Source organism: Aptenodytes forsteri, unplaced genomic scaffold, assembly GCF_000699145.1.
Source record: "Aptenodytes forsteri isolate BGI_AS27 unplaced genomic scaffold, ASM69914v1 Scaffold471, whole genome shotgun sequence".
NCBI classification, from domain to species: Eukaryota; Metazoa; Chordata; class Aves; order Sphenisciformes; family Spheniscidae; genus Aptenodytes; species Aptenodytes forsteri.
The window spans coordinates 254,815-268,247 of record NW_008795862.1 but is presented as its reverse complement, the minus strand read 5'-3'; the positions used below and the strand labels follow the sequence as shown (position 1 = coordinate 268,247).

At 41.1% G+C, this 13,433-nt stretch overlaps 1 protein-coding gene across 1 annotated transcript in view; it reads right to left on the bottom strand.

Moving 5' to 3' along the window:
• CPAMD8 (C3 and PZP like, alpha-2-macroglobulin domain containing 8) overlaps nt 1-13,433 on the bottom strand; it is a 52,158-nt gene that overhangs the window by 10,179 nt on the left and 28,546 nt on the right. The window contains exons 27-35 of the mRNA XM_019473329.1: nt 12,827-12,983; nt 12,279-12,353; nt 10,093-10,258; nt 9,454-9,540; nt 8,386-8,522; nt 7,852-8,007; nt 7,383-7,445; nt 6,753-6,991; nt 3,369-3,456 (exon numbers count right to left, since the gene is read on the bottom strand). Of these exons, the coding sequence (XP_019328874.1) occupies nt 3,369-3,456; nt 6,753-6,991; nt 7,383-7,445; nt 7,852-8,007; nt 8,386-8,522; nt 9,454-9,540; nt 10,093-10,258; nt 12,279-12,353; nt 12,827-12,983 (1,168 nt within the window). The remainder of the gene's footprint in view (nt 1-3,368; nt 3,457-6,752; nt 6,992-7,382; nt 7,446-7,851; nt 8,008-8,385; nt 8,523-9,453; nt 9,541-10,092; nt 10,259-12,278; nt 12,354-12,826; nt 12,984-13,433) is intronic.

The window sequence follows — 13,433 nt, the reverse complement described above, 5'->3', positions numbered from 1 at the left end:
AGAAAATGCAGCAGTGGGAATGACAGGGCTCTGCTGAAGGTGGTGTCCAAAACACACGACAAAACTAGTACCCGGTCTTCAGTGGAAGTATTTAATTTTTGTCAGCATGATTTGGATACACATTTGATAGCCATTAATAAATCACAGGGGTTGTATGTGCATCTTCACTGCCTACCTATATATATGCTTGAGCTTTGTCCCTACATTTAATTTTACAAATGCAAAGGGTTTCTGCACTAAGAAAGATGGTAGTATCCTTCCCAATTTAGCAAAATCTCCTACTGCCCAAAGGAAGTAATTCTGTTCTGGTTATGGAAATGGACTGCCCAGTACTGAATCCCAAGCGCAGAATCCTCTCTCCAAATCGAGGCACCAATTACATAGTCTTTTGCCCAAAGAACTTTCAAAACGGTGGGTTTTGAACCAGCTCTTTCGTATCTGACAAACACTGAAGAAGTACGCGCTGCATGGAGTACCTGACATCCTTCTGAGATTTGCAAGGACTCAACTCAGATCAGCTCTGTGCTGCAGGAGCTCGGCCTTCCCCATTAAGAAAGAGAATCAGCTCCTTTTCCCATTAAGACAGGGGAGAAAGGAAAACAAATCACCTGCTATTCTATGCCCAGAGACCCTATGCCAGTGTAGATGGGGCTACACTGTGACTCTGTTGCTTCTCTACCCATAGAGACAGGAACATGAAATTCAGACAGGTGGGAAGATGCCACAAGGGAAAGCACAATCGTCTCATCTGCTTAGCGCTAGAGAGCTCATTCAGCATTGAGAAAATAACTCTTGTGCAGCAGCAGGGCAGCGTGCTTTTACCCTCTGACTGCTTCCATCCAGGCCAGGTTTGGGGATATGACAGAACAGAGGAAGGGTATGAAGCTGACACATGATGCTTCCCAGAGTTTGATGCATCTATCTGACACAAGCAGTGTGGGTAAATCTCCCTGTTTCTCTGCTCTAGTTTCCACACGCCCACTGTTTGTTTCTGATTTAGGAGTGCTGACCAGCACCTGGCCAAGGAACTAGCAGTGCTGAGGCACCAGTAAGATGGCACTGAATGTGACAGAAGAATCTCTGAAGCCATGAGAAACCAAACATCGGAGGCAGGCTGATGTCACAGAGCACAAGGATTATAGCAACACACTAGAAGACAAGAGAGAATAAGACTGCAAACAAAAGTGTTTTGAAACATTATACAGCTAGTTCATTGGGGAACCAGAATCCGAGTTTCCTTGCAGAGTGTATATCCTAATGTTAATCATATATTCACTATTGTCTTCAGCGTTTCCTCTACCTAGAACACGTACAACATGCCCTGAACTCAGGTTAGTGTAAACCATCAGCACAGCAGAGGAGCAGATTGCTGCATGTAGCCCCCTTTTAGTAGTAACTAAATACAAAATAAGCATGGTTGGTTTACAAGTCTTTATCCGGGACGCCTGTCTGGCCCAGCCATGTAAACAAGCCTCACACCAGAGCACAGCTGCTTTGGCAAAAAGGAAAAAAAGTTCAGGGACTGAAATGACAGAACCTATGCATTCCCTTGTAACACAGGAGCTTACGGGACCTTCTCAGGACTCTCGGCCTAGAAACTCTTAACTCTGTCCCCTGCTGAAACCGGTAAAGGAGATATTCACTGAGTACAGCCTGGACAATGGGAGCTCCTACTTCTGTAATTTCTTCTTAGCTCGTTTCAGGAAAAATAAGGAGTACAGGGATTTGTTACTTAACCTAACAAATTTTCTGTTCTTCTGTAATGAAAACCCCTTTGCACACTTTGTTTCAACTCTTTCCCTCCCTTTACTCCTCCTTTTCCTCTGCTAATAAAACATTCCATGGGTTTAACACCATAAAGATATCCTGTTGTTCTCCTCCTGTCCCATTTTGAGTTCTCTGGTCCTAAGCCAGGTTTCCATCCATATTTTTTCTGCCATTAATGTAAATTACTATGAAAGAGAACTTACTTGAAAGCAGTACAAACAACTGTTGCTCTAGCACCTTCAGCAGGAGGAGATAAAATAGTAACCGAACCCACTACAGGCCCCCTCACCTAATTTTCCTCCTTTCTCTTACCACAGGGATACTGGAGACCTCCTACTGGTGGTCTTGCCTCATCTGAATAGCCATGTTCAGTTTGTTGCACCATTTGTTGCATGTGAGAGAGAATATCACACTCAAAGGTCAACAGACAAATAAAAATTGATACATTTTACATGCATGCATTTGATAATGGAATTCTCAACATGCAGCTAGTGAACAGATATAAAATAACTTTGATATTTCTCTTTACAGGATTAATTCCATATCTGATCAACACACATCTCTGTACAAAAGTATTCCAGCACAGCTACCTAATACTGAAAGGATGCAATTCTCTTCGCAGGGACTAACACACAAGCTTCTCTAGCTTCAATGACAGTCCAGGAGACTATCTGACAGCAGATTTTGACATGGATTGTAAACCCCTGAAGAGGAACATATTGGTCTCATTTTCTCCAAGAAAATGCAATGGTGTTTATATTATAAATTAGCCAAATCAAGTGAAATCCTAGAGAAGACAAAGCAATGTGCACTTTTCCTTGAATTAGGATGTCAAATTAAACTGCCTGGTCTTCACTACGATTCTACTTTAAAATTCTTTCCCCAAATCCCTCCCCCCCCCAGTATAATGATGATAGAGTTATTAACAGAAGAGATCTTTTAGAAGCAAAATACTTTTTAGCTCTTTACCAGTTCTCCAGGATGCAAGGATTTTACACATAGTCCTTAAAAACTCTATTTGCAGCATAAAAACCACCAGTGAATACAGTGTAATGCTTCCACAAAATACAAAGCAAAGCTAAAGATTACAGTTCATCTCCCCTAGAGGGCTGGCTGGGTAAGAGGCACATTCTGTCCACCTCAGTTCGGCTTGCAATAAACATGATGTTCTCCCAGAAGTAAAAGAAGGAAAAAAAAAAAAAAAAAAAGGGCAAAAAATTCCAAGACACAGAGCCTCCAAAGAAATGGAATCCAGATGTTGGAGATAACACAGCCCACTAAGAAGCCATAAACAGCTCCTGTTAGAGCACATTTTCACTTCAGCATTTCCAAATGGGTCTCATTTAATTACTGTGCACTGTGCTCGGTAATAAACCTTCATTTGGCCATGTTCAGTAAATTTGTTAATCTTGCTCAGCACATCTGTTTACTCATTTCAGATAAATATTTTTTGACAAGTGAAATCTCCTGCCCCCCCAGTTTTAATTGCGTCTTTTTGGACAGTGCTCTAACATCCAATGGCATTTGCTTCCTATTGCTCCCCAATTAGAGCTAGGTCCTGGCCCAAAATCATGCCTTGCACTCTCATTACAGCATCTTACCTGCTCTAGGCTCTCAATATCTGCACGAAACCCTGAGAACAATGGCACTTCCAAGACAGCCATGTTAGAAGATCCAGAGTGCAGCCATCTTCCCATGAGAACAAAAAGAGAGAAAGAATGAAAACAAACTCAGGATCCAAGATAACAAATGTACATGGACAACTCAGGATGAAGAACAACTGAAACAAACTTCAGAGGAAAAAAAAAATTAAAAGGATCTACTCTTCTTTGAAGGACTTGTTGAAAGCCACAGTCTACTTGGCTTTACAAAATCCTCTTTTCTGCTTTTATTCAACAAAAATTAAGCACAACTCACAGAGGTCAGAGATGTAGGAGATATACAGGCAAATGGAGGCAGAAAAGCAGAAGGAAGGATGTAGTCTCCTGTGGGGCTGCTTGCCTCATTTTTCAATTAATCTGAGAAAATGCACTTGGTAAAAGGGAATAACCCCTTGGAGTAGAAGAAACTTCTGTTCTTTCCTAAGTGGAGGGCTGTAAATGGATTGTGGTGTAAGAGGAATGTTACTTCCCAATACCAGGCAGAGTCATTCAAACCTAGGGTTTCATAAATGGCCATTTCCCTCCAGCATCTAATTGACACTGAGAAAAGTGTCTTTGCTAATGAGTCAGCAACCTCACTCTCTAGTAACTAGTGTTAAAGAATTCGCTGCCTATATCGTCCTCTATAATACCAATGAAGACTCAAAAAACCCACTGAAACTCAGAGTTGTTACTGCTGAAGTGTGCATTAAAAAAAAAACAACCCACCACAGGAAGGGGTGGAGAGAAAGTTTATTTGGGCCATTGCAAAAGATTTCAATTTTTTGCAGCATGGCAGAAGAGTTGACATCGTAACAAAGAAGCTCCTGCTAATTCCAGAACAACACTCCTTTTCTTTGCATTCACATATAGTCAGCTCTAAACTATCCCTCCTTGGCAGCTTACCTGTTTGCTGTTTAGTTGCACCACAAAGACAATGAGCTTGGACCCAGGAGGGCTTATTAGCTCATGCCCAGCACTGAGAAGACACAGTACACAGCTTCCAGGATTAAATTTGCCAGATCTGAACTGGCTCCAGCAGGGCTACTTGGAGGCCTCTATACGGAGGCCTCCACAGCTGGGGTGGGTGTGTGTTTGCTGAAGCTCTGCACGGAGCCAACCTGCATGTAATGCCACACTCAAGCTCATACGCCCATAGTAGCATGAGATGGTCTGTGGACAGATCCAGTTGGCTCTGTGTAAGACAGTTCAGGGCTGACAGTCTCCCAGAGACATTAAGCCTCGTTAATCCCAATCTAACTCCATGCACCATATTCCCTAAAAAATCCTGTGGTATCCCTTTACCTGCATTTCTCCCACTCTCTGTTATATCAGTCCTCTATTTCCCATACTGTTTTCTCCCTAACTCCTTAAAAGTGCCCCAAGGACTTCACTGAGCATGACAACACTTAAAACAATTACATTCTGAAGAACACCCCCAGCTCAAAATATTTCAATTGTCATCCTTAGATGCACTCCTCTATTCGCATTGCCTAAATAAGATGATGAAGGAGTTAAAAGAGCATCATTACAGGAAGAAGGGGAGGAAAAGGAAGATTTCATTTGCTTTTGTTTTCTTTCCAAGCAATCAATCTCCTTGGACTGGGCTTCCTCTCAAATTTCTGTCTTTGCTCCAGCAATTCCCAGGGCAGAAGTTTCAGAAATAACAACAGAAAGGTTGTGTTGCTGCAGGGCAGCCTCCTTAGTTACAGGCACCTTCAAGGGACTGACAAGACTTTATAAGCCTACCTCCCCAATACAAGCTGCAGTGCTTAGGCAGCGGGAGAAGAGGTTGAGAAAGTGATATTGTGTTATATACAGCCAGACCGACCCTACCAAACTTTTGGATGATGAGTTTGAATTGCTCATCACCGGCTGTTGTTACTGGAGGGAGGAAGAATTCAACTAGGCCGAAAAATGCCTGGCCCAGGATTTCACAGGCTTGTAGCAATCAGAGGCAATGCCTCTGCTAGCAACATGGCCACATGAGCAAGGGGCAAGTGTGTTGACAGAGATAACAAGATCTCATCTTTGTCTGGAGTCACTGCAACTGTTTTCAGGACTGTAGTCACTATATGGCTTTGCCTCTGCAGGAAGGAAGGAGACAGAAACTGATAGGGGAGTGAAAGTTTTCCATTTCCATGAATTACATCTGAGCTGTTCACTTGACTTCTGCTGTTCCAGTTCAGTGAAGCTGTAGCCCCACCACCTGCCATGCTCCTGGTCACAGATATGCAGAATAGTTATGAAATTCTTGGGAATGGTTTCTTCTGTTACACAGTAGGATGCTGTAAGTCCTCCTTATTTACTTTGGTTGTGGCTTTCCCTCTTTTGGGCCAACTTTCCAACAACGTCCTTAAAAACCAAAACATTTTCTAAAGAGATCAGCAACTCCTGATAACTGCAGCAAACACTGACGTGTTTAAGCAAAACGTGTAAGTGGATTGAACACAGGTCAGAAACTATTCTTGCTGCTGTTTGTCTACAGGCAAGCTGTTTTCTCTTAATATCTTAAGTTTCCCAATCTGTAAAATGAGATGGAACTGCTAATGTCTTTGCAAAGTCCTTTGAGAGCTAGGAATGAAACTTCTGGAGCTTTAGTATCATGCCATCTTTAAAAATTATTTTAAATTTCTTTATGGAGAATAAGGAGATAAGCAATGAGCTTTAGACAGCTTATTAACAAGTATCTGCATATATTGTGCCTTTACCATAGATTCCAAATTCATACCATGGCAACAAGCATCTTCTGTTAGGTTTTTGGTATCCAAAACTGAAGAATAAGCAACTCAAACTTTAAAGTCAAGTCAATAATATTTATAAAACTATCAACACATTTAAGATATGAGTTAACCAGTTGAAATTACCAAGCTCTTTTAGGCTTTTAAGGAAAGCCTGTTACTGAAGACCTAGAAAATAATCCAGGACTTTTTCTTTTCCACCTGATACAAGCAAATGACATTAAATTTGTCGTCTTCAGGTTTTGGAGAGGCAATAATGAAACTTAATAATAAAACCCCAAGGTTTTATTGCCCTCTTTGTAAATTTTGTTCTTGTTTCTCTACCTTTGACACATACTTAGCACTAAAATTATTAATGCCAGCAGACAATGCTCATGAATGTCCATGCAATAATTCTGTCCTACAACCCACAATTATGGTTGAAATTCTGCATTCTGCATGTGAGGTGTTCTAGCTTACACTGTTTGAGATACAGACAGTGCAGCAAGAAAGAATTTGGTATTTTTCCTGTATCAATGAATGTTTCAGTATAGATGTGCTGATCAGCAAACCAGACGGTCTCTTGAGAAACAGGCAGGACATGATGCAGACTGGCATTTCCTACCTAGTGCACGTCTCCAGTATGACTTTGTATTCCTGATGGTCCTGATCTGAAGCTGGGTCATCATCATCCACCAGTGCCCTCTCTCTGTGCAAGGCTTCAGAGCGATTCTCATCTGGAGAGACAGACCGCAGGAGATTTGGAGCTTGAAGATGCTGCTCTGACTTTGGCTCCTTCAGGTTAACCAGGAGCTGGAAAGCTGGTTTGGCAATAGGATCAGGTACATTGTAAGTGACATCAATCTGCAGCAGAAAGGGGGGGGGACACACACGAAACAAAACAAATCAGGGCAGTTTATTAGACCCCAACATTTCATAGCATCTACAAGTGTTCCCCAAAGGCCAGCATAAACCCAGATCTCTTCAGAGAGAGTGGAAATGGCAGGCACAGAGGCAACAGAGGCTTTGCAACACAGTTATATATAGGTAAAGCTATACCAGAGCAGATTCACCCTAGTACAATCACATTTACTTCTATGAATTAAAGCAACACCACATTATATAAATACTTTGAGAGAAATTCAAAGTGTAACCCCTTCCTCATAGCAAACTGGGATTAAAAAAGTAGCAAACAGACTGTGAGTTTAGAGATCACCTGCTCACATAACTTTCTCCAGCCCCATGGCAACTTTACCTGCATCAGGCAGCAGCCTTCACCTTTGGCACTCACAAACAGCCCCGTTGGAATACTGGGGATCTGGGGAGAATCCACAGTTAAGACACAGACAAGACATGCCACTCAGAATGGAAATGAATATCAATTTTAGCTTTATTCTGTACAAAAGATCTTTCCAATTACAAAGGAGACTGCAGAAGTGAAGCGAGTATGGCTTACTCTTTTCAGCCACCTGCATTTAACAGTGGTAGAAACAAGCAGCAGCACAAAATAAGCATCAGGCATTGCTTATGGTGAAAAATGCCTTTAACTTTGAGTGCTGCCTCCTTCACATCAGAACCCAGCCATAAAACCCCAGAAAGTCCCAAGATCTCACAGTGTTTAACTTGTGCTTTTATCATTACTGAACCTATCTGAGTTGTCATTCCGAACCCAGCTCACATGGATCGTTTTAAAAATTTGGCTACATAAACACAAAACCACCTACCACTGCAGTCTGGAGGACTTTTTTATTCATCTTGTTAAGCTCAAATGTCTCCTGGTAGTCTAGATTAGTAGAAGCCAAGGAAATGGTAAGGTTGACTCCTCCAACATAAGAAAGGATAGCATATTCAGCCAGAGCCTGCAGGGCTACACATGTGTCCTAGGGATCAGAAGAGGGAGAGATCAGAATAGTGAAGAATACAGGAGCATAGTAAACTTACAAAAAAGCGCTGTGCTGTACAGTCATCAGCTTCTGGTAGAAGAATCTTTCTTATTCATTCAGATAGCAAAATAAATATCAGGTTTTGTTCACTTTTGCGGTCAAAGACATCTGTAAGGACAAAGTCTAGGTTCCTTTCAAATTATCAGTCCGAGAAGGAAGCAATAAAGAGCATTGGGAAGTTTTTCTTCCTACCAGGACACAGACAGTTTCTGTCTAGACTCCAGACAGAAACTCTGCATTGACCATTCCTGAACCAATTGATTTCTACAATTGATGGTGCACGCATTGAAGCTACCTTTTTTGGAGGCAGCCCACCTGAGTAGATGAGAATCCTCCAAGTGCGTTCCTCTGCTGTGAAAGCCATTTTACTACTGGGAGCGCAGAGGCCACGTCTCCTAGGAGCGTGTACGTCAAAAGGGCATAAGATGTCATTTCCACTTCTGCAGAAACAACTGAAAGAGAAGGGGGAAAAAAATTAAAAAATCAAAATACCATCTAGAAGTGAGAAATCTGAGCAGGTCTAGAGATAGTTCTATGAATATTCATTAACTGAAAAATAAAAAAAGTTAAGAGTCTGTAGAAGTAAACACAGGAAGAGAAAAACGAAGTTAAAAGATGTCTGCACCCAAGATGCATCATCTTCCAAAGATATCTCTGCTTCCAACATAATCTGTTCCCTTCACACAATAGATAACCTTCTTTCTACTTGATTGTACCCCATAAGTAATTTCTCTCCCACTCCAGTTCTACTTTGCTGCTGCCCATACTGTATTTCTGTCCTAGAGATTTTCATACAATATCCAGTTAGATCCCTCCTGAACATGGGTGCACCTACATCATATTAGAAGAGTCAATGGCTTTAAGTGACTTGAAAATTATAGCATCATTCACCGTTGTTGTGGCTTTGATAGCTAAAGTCTAGGAAATCAGCTGAAATGCCAGTGGCTGCCAATAAAAGTTGGGTATATAATCCCTAGGTCCATTTGAAAATACAAAGCTAAACAGCTCTAAGATTCAACGTATTTGACTTCTCTCAGATTTCCATTTCAATGATTCCTCCCTGACGGAATCCCATATGGCTCTCACTCTTCTGTATCCCTCACTGTCTTTATAAAACTGGAGTGAAAAATGGTGAGATAGCTGGGACTGAAAAGCCAGTCCTGTCTTGACCACATCTAGCTCTGTCTCTCATTTGCTCTTAACCAGCTCTTTCAGTATAACGTTACCTGCCTCTTATGAGCTCTCATTTCATCTGGACCCTGACCTGACTGACTGCCATTTTCAGAATACCTTGTCTTATATAAACAATTCACTAGAATACATGCAGTCAGTGGCCTGCTGTTGCAGCCCATTCCCTTATCTCTGTCTTTGCAGTACAAGTACCTGATTGAGAGAGACCATCATTAAATCCCATGAAGGTATCTTCATCAGTAACAAGAGTTCCCGTCAAGCTCCAGTGTGTAAAGCCATCTAGAAAAATAGGACAGTTGAATATGTATGTTATTACAGCAGGACTACAGCTAAGCCTCTGTAAATGGGAAGAATCAAATTCTACTATTGTATTGACTCAAAGAACAGATTCATACCCTGAATTGCACTGTCCCTCCTTTTAGACAAGCATCCCCTGGGCAAGAGGCTCTGTTTGCAGTTACAAAGATGGTTGAACGTGACAAATTAGGTAATTCTTGGATTTTGGATTAAAATACACCATCAGGGAATGTGACGTGTTACAAGGCAAACTGTCATATTGACAGGGAAGTCACTGCAGAGCCTCTGGTACGCTTGCCTTCCTTCAGCATCAGCTGCACACGTGAAACTAAGGTACTCAGCCCTCTCTACAGAGAATCAGGAAAACTCTTGCCTTACAAAGTCAAATTGTGCCGTGAGAAAGACCTCATCTCACAGGCCCTATCCTCTCCAGTAACTCGAATATATCATTCGAGTAGCAAGGGCTATTTGCTTGTTCCTATAAGAGGATTGCCAGTTCAGGAACTTGCCAGATTGGACCCAGAAGCACAGTACCTTGTGTAATAGCCATGCTGTTCATTTTCCTCAGCGTCACAGCAGCAGAGGGACTGTGTAGCAGTGTCAGGGCATACGCAGTCAAGGCAGTAGTGTAGGGGTCTTCTGCTGAGTGCAAGTTGGACTCTAAGAAGTGTTTTGCTTTGTCAACAGCTGTTCTTTCTTCCTATATTTCGGGGAAAGAGCCCAGACATATTACCAGCCTCTATACCTCAGAAGTTAGAATCACTTTATTTCTCATTGCTTTGTGTCCATTAAAAAAACCCCTAACCTAGGAAAGATTGCTCTCTGCAGAATGACACTAAAGGTTTCCTTTCCCTAAGAAAAGCCATGCATCACAAATTCAAAAAAGGAGCAAATAGCATAGCAAGAATGATCTAGACTAACACTGAGACACATTTATTTCCCCCTAAAGCTGAAGAAATTTCATGCCCCTGCAAGGCAGCAGATGAACAGAGCAGAAGCGAGCTCTCTACTGTATGTTTGATTGTGTTCCTGACACTCTGGAGCGTCTAGCAGACGCCAGAGGATAATAAAGGCCAAGGTTCCCAGGGGTCCCTGCAGCCAACAAACATGTTTTATTAACTCCCTCAATGACCTCACCACGTAGGAACGTGGCTCTGATAATTTATAGAAACAATTTAATTGGACTTGATGTAATTTGGTTTCCTTTGATTTCCCTGTGGCACTAACCTTCCCCTTCCTCATTTCCTAGCTAAGATCATTAGTAACACTTGCAAATCTCCTCTAGGAAAACCATTAGATCCACATAAACTGCACTTCCAGCAAATAAAAATGCTAGGGCTGTCTTGACACACAGCAGCCCAGAGAGAGCATCACATCACTTCTCGGGCCGGGGGGGGCCACTGTCGACAGGGAGGCAGAAAGTTACTCTATGAGCATTTGAGGATTTTCCATTTTTTTTTTAATTTTTAATAAGGTTGAAGGCCTGCCACTCCAACAAGAACTGGGGGTTAGGGACTATCTGTTTGCAATGGCAGCATGGTCTCGCTCTTCAAGCTCTACAGGGATGCCATCAGAAGTGCTTTGATTATCACAGCATTTCTGAATAGATACTGCTCTTTGCACTTGCTTTTTCAAAGTCTCCATAAACTCACTGGGTTTTGCCTGAATGGGCAATCCTTTCATCTGATGACCAAGATATGCTGCAACATCCACTACACCTCCTGTTTTAATCTTCCAGTTCTACCTGTACAGACCTACTCACCCACCACCACTCTTTCCCTTGGCTGTTGAAGAGCAAGTGCAGAACTGTATTCATGACTTGCTCAGCACATCTGCAAGTGGACATTTTCCCAGTCATAGTTAGTGGGAATGTTTAACTGCGATGTTATCTGAGTACCTCCATTCTAGTGAAATTGCATGCAGGCAAAAATACAACAGAGGAGAGGAGCACTGTTTTTACCATGTGTTTTAAGAAGGAATCTCTAAAACGTAAGTTGTACTGAAAGTGATTTTTTTTTCCTACTTCAAAAATTATGCAGCGTAATTGCACGTTCCTATGTAGCTATTCTTTTTTCTGTAGTGTTCCTGTTCTGTCTCATTACAAATAAGAGAAACATTTTTCTCCAGAGTCCTCAATCCAGCACATTACAGGAGTGCAGCTCTCCAAAGATACTGTAATCTAATAGCAGTAGCATTTTGGCCACTATAGCAAAGGCAGACTGCAAAAGTTTTCTGGATCCCCGAAGCCTATGCGGCCCTAGTTAAACTGCTGTTAGCACTAAGCTAGGTAGTTAAAGTTTTTTTGAGTATATATAGGCAAGCTACCAGCATCTGCATAGGCTGCAATCACACCTTGAAATTACAAGGCAGAAAACATTTTTGCAGCCATTTCTGGGAGAGGTTAGGGGATGGGGTTGCAGGGAGGAGTTTTGCTCTGGTAGAATAAACCTCGAGCTGATGGTTGAAGGATGGGAGATCACCTTGAATAACTTCAGAATAGATTCCTTACTTTAGAATAATCTCAAGGCTTTCAAACAGCCCTGTCACCTGATGCTATCATTCTAGCGAGCACAGAACCTTTGAAAGTGAACAGCAGTAAAATCGTTTAAAAAAAAAAAAAAGAGAGAATTTTTAGAATATGTAGAACGTAAAAAAAAAAAAAAAAGAGAATTTTTAGAATATGTAGAACACGAGAGCTATTTTAACTAAGTTTTTGTTACCTCAGAAGTTACACCTGTTTCTAGAAGAGATGCAACCACATAAGCTGTCAGGGAGATCTTACCATGGATTCCACCCTGGAGGGCAACAAACACAAACCACTAGATGAAAACTAGAGAAAAGGACACTGGATAAAAAGACTCTTGAAGCAAGATGAAGAATACGTTATAAGAGAAGCTGTGGCATCACAGAACTTCTTTTCCTTTGCACACAAGGAGTACGAAATTTAGGAACCCAACCCAACACTGTAGCTTCCTTCCCTAGCAATAGCCTAAGAACACACTCAATGCACATAACTTCATACTCCGAGACATGATTCTGAAGTGTTTTGCAAGACTTGACATCTTGCTTTCCATTCTCATGGGACAGCACACAGATACGTTCCGACAGACTTTTTTTTTTACTGAAATTCTCCTGGTTCTTCCTATACTATTCTAGCCTTTCAAATGCAATATTCATATTAGGCATAAGGAAACTGCATCACTTCACGCTTTGATAATAACTTTAAAAATGCACCTATTGCATGATTTTGAGTCTGTATAGTTTTTACCTGAATATCCTTATTTAGTATCCTGCCCATAGCAGGAAAAGAACCATCTTCTTTCTGATGCTGGATGATCCAGTCTTTGGCAGCTGTTAGTTCTTTTGGGTCAATGAAAATAAACCCACGAGACTGTGCAAAGGACTTGAGGACAAAAGCTGTTAGCCTGTAAATACGAATTTATCATCTTTACTGAGAAAACAAATTCAGAATGATGTATCAGTAAAGGGAAAACAACATTCTTAGAAAGCACAAATTTTAAAAGTCTTCTTGGGGAAACACTAAATATTGTTAAAAAAAATTAATGGTACATAAAAGCACCTGAACACTGTCCAATCTTCCGGATAAGAGCAGGATTAAGGGTCAACAAATTAAATTGAAAAGTATAACTGGAAGATATATTTGTCTTAGTTATGACACACACTGAAATTCAGTTCGCTTTTATGGGTGCTCATCTGCTACCCAAATTATTAAAGCTTTTAAATTAAGAATCAATATCCTTATAAATATGGAATTATTTATAAAGAAAAGAGAGGAGTAAATTTTCCAATTTTGTTACTGTCTTAACTGAAAAAAAAAAAAAAAAAAAAAAGAAACCAATTCTTATAGTTAAAGA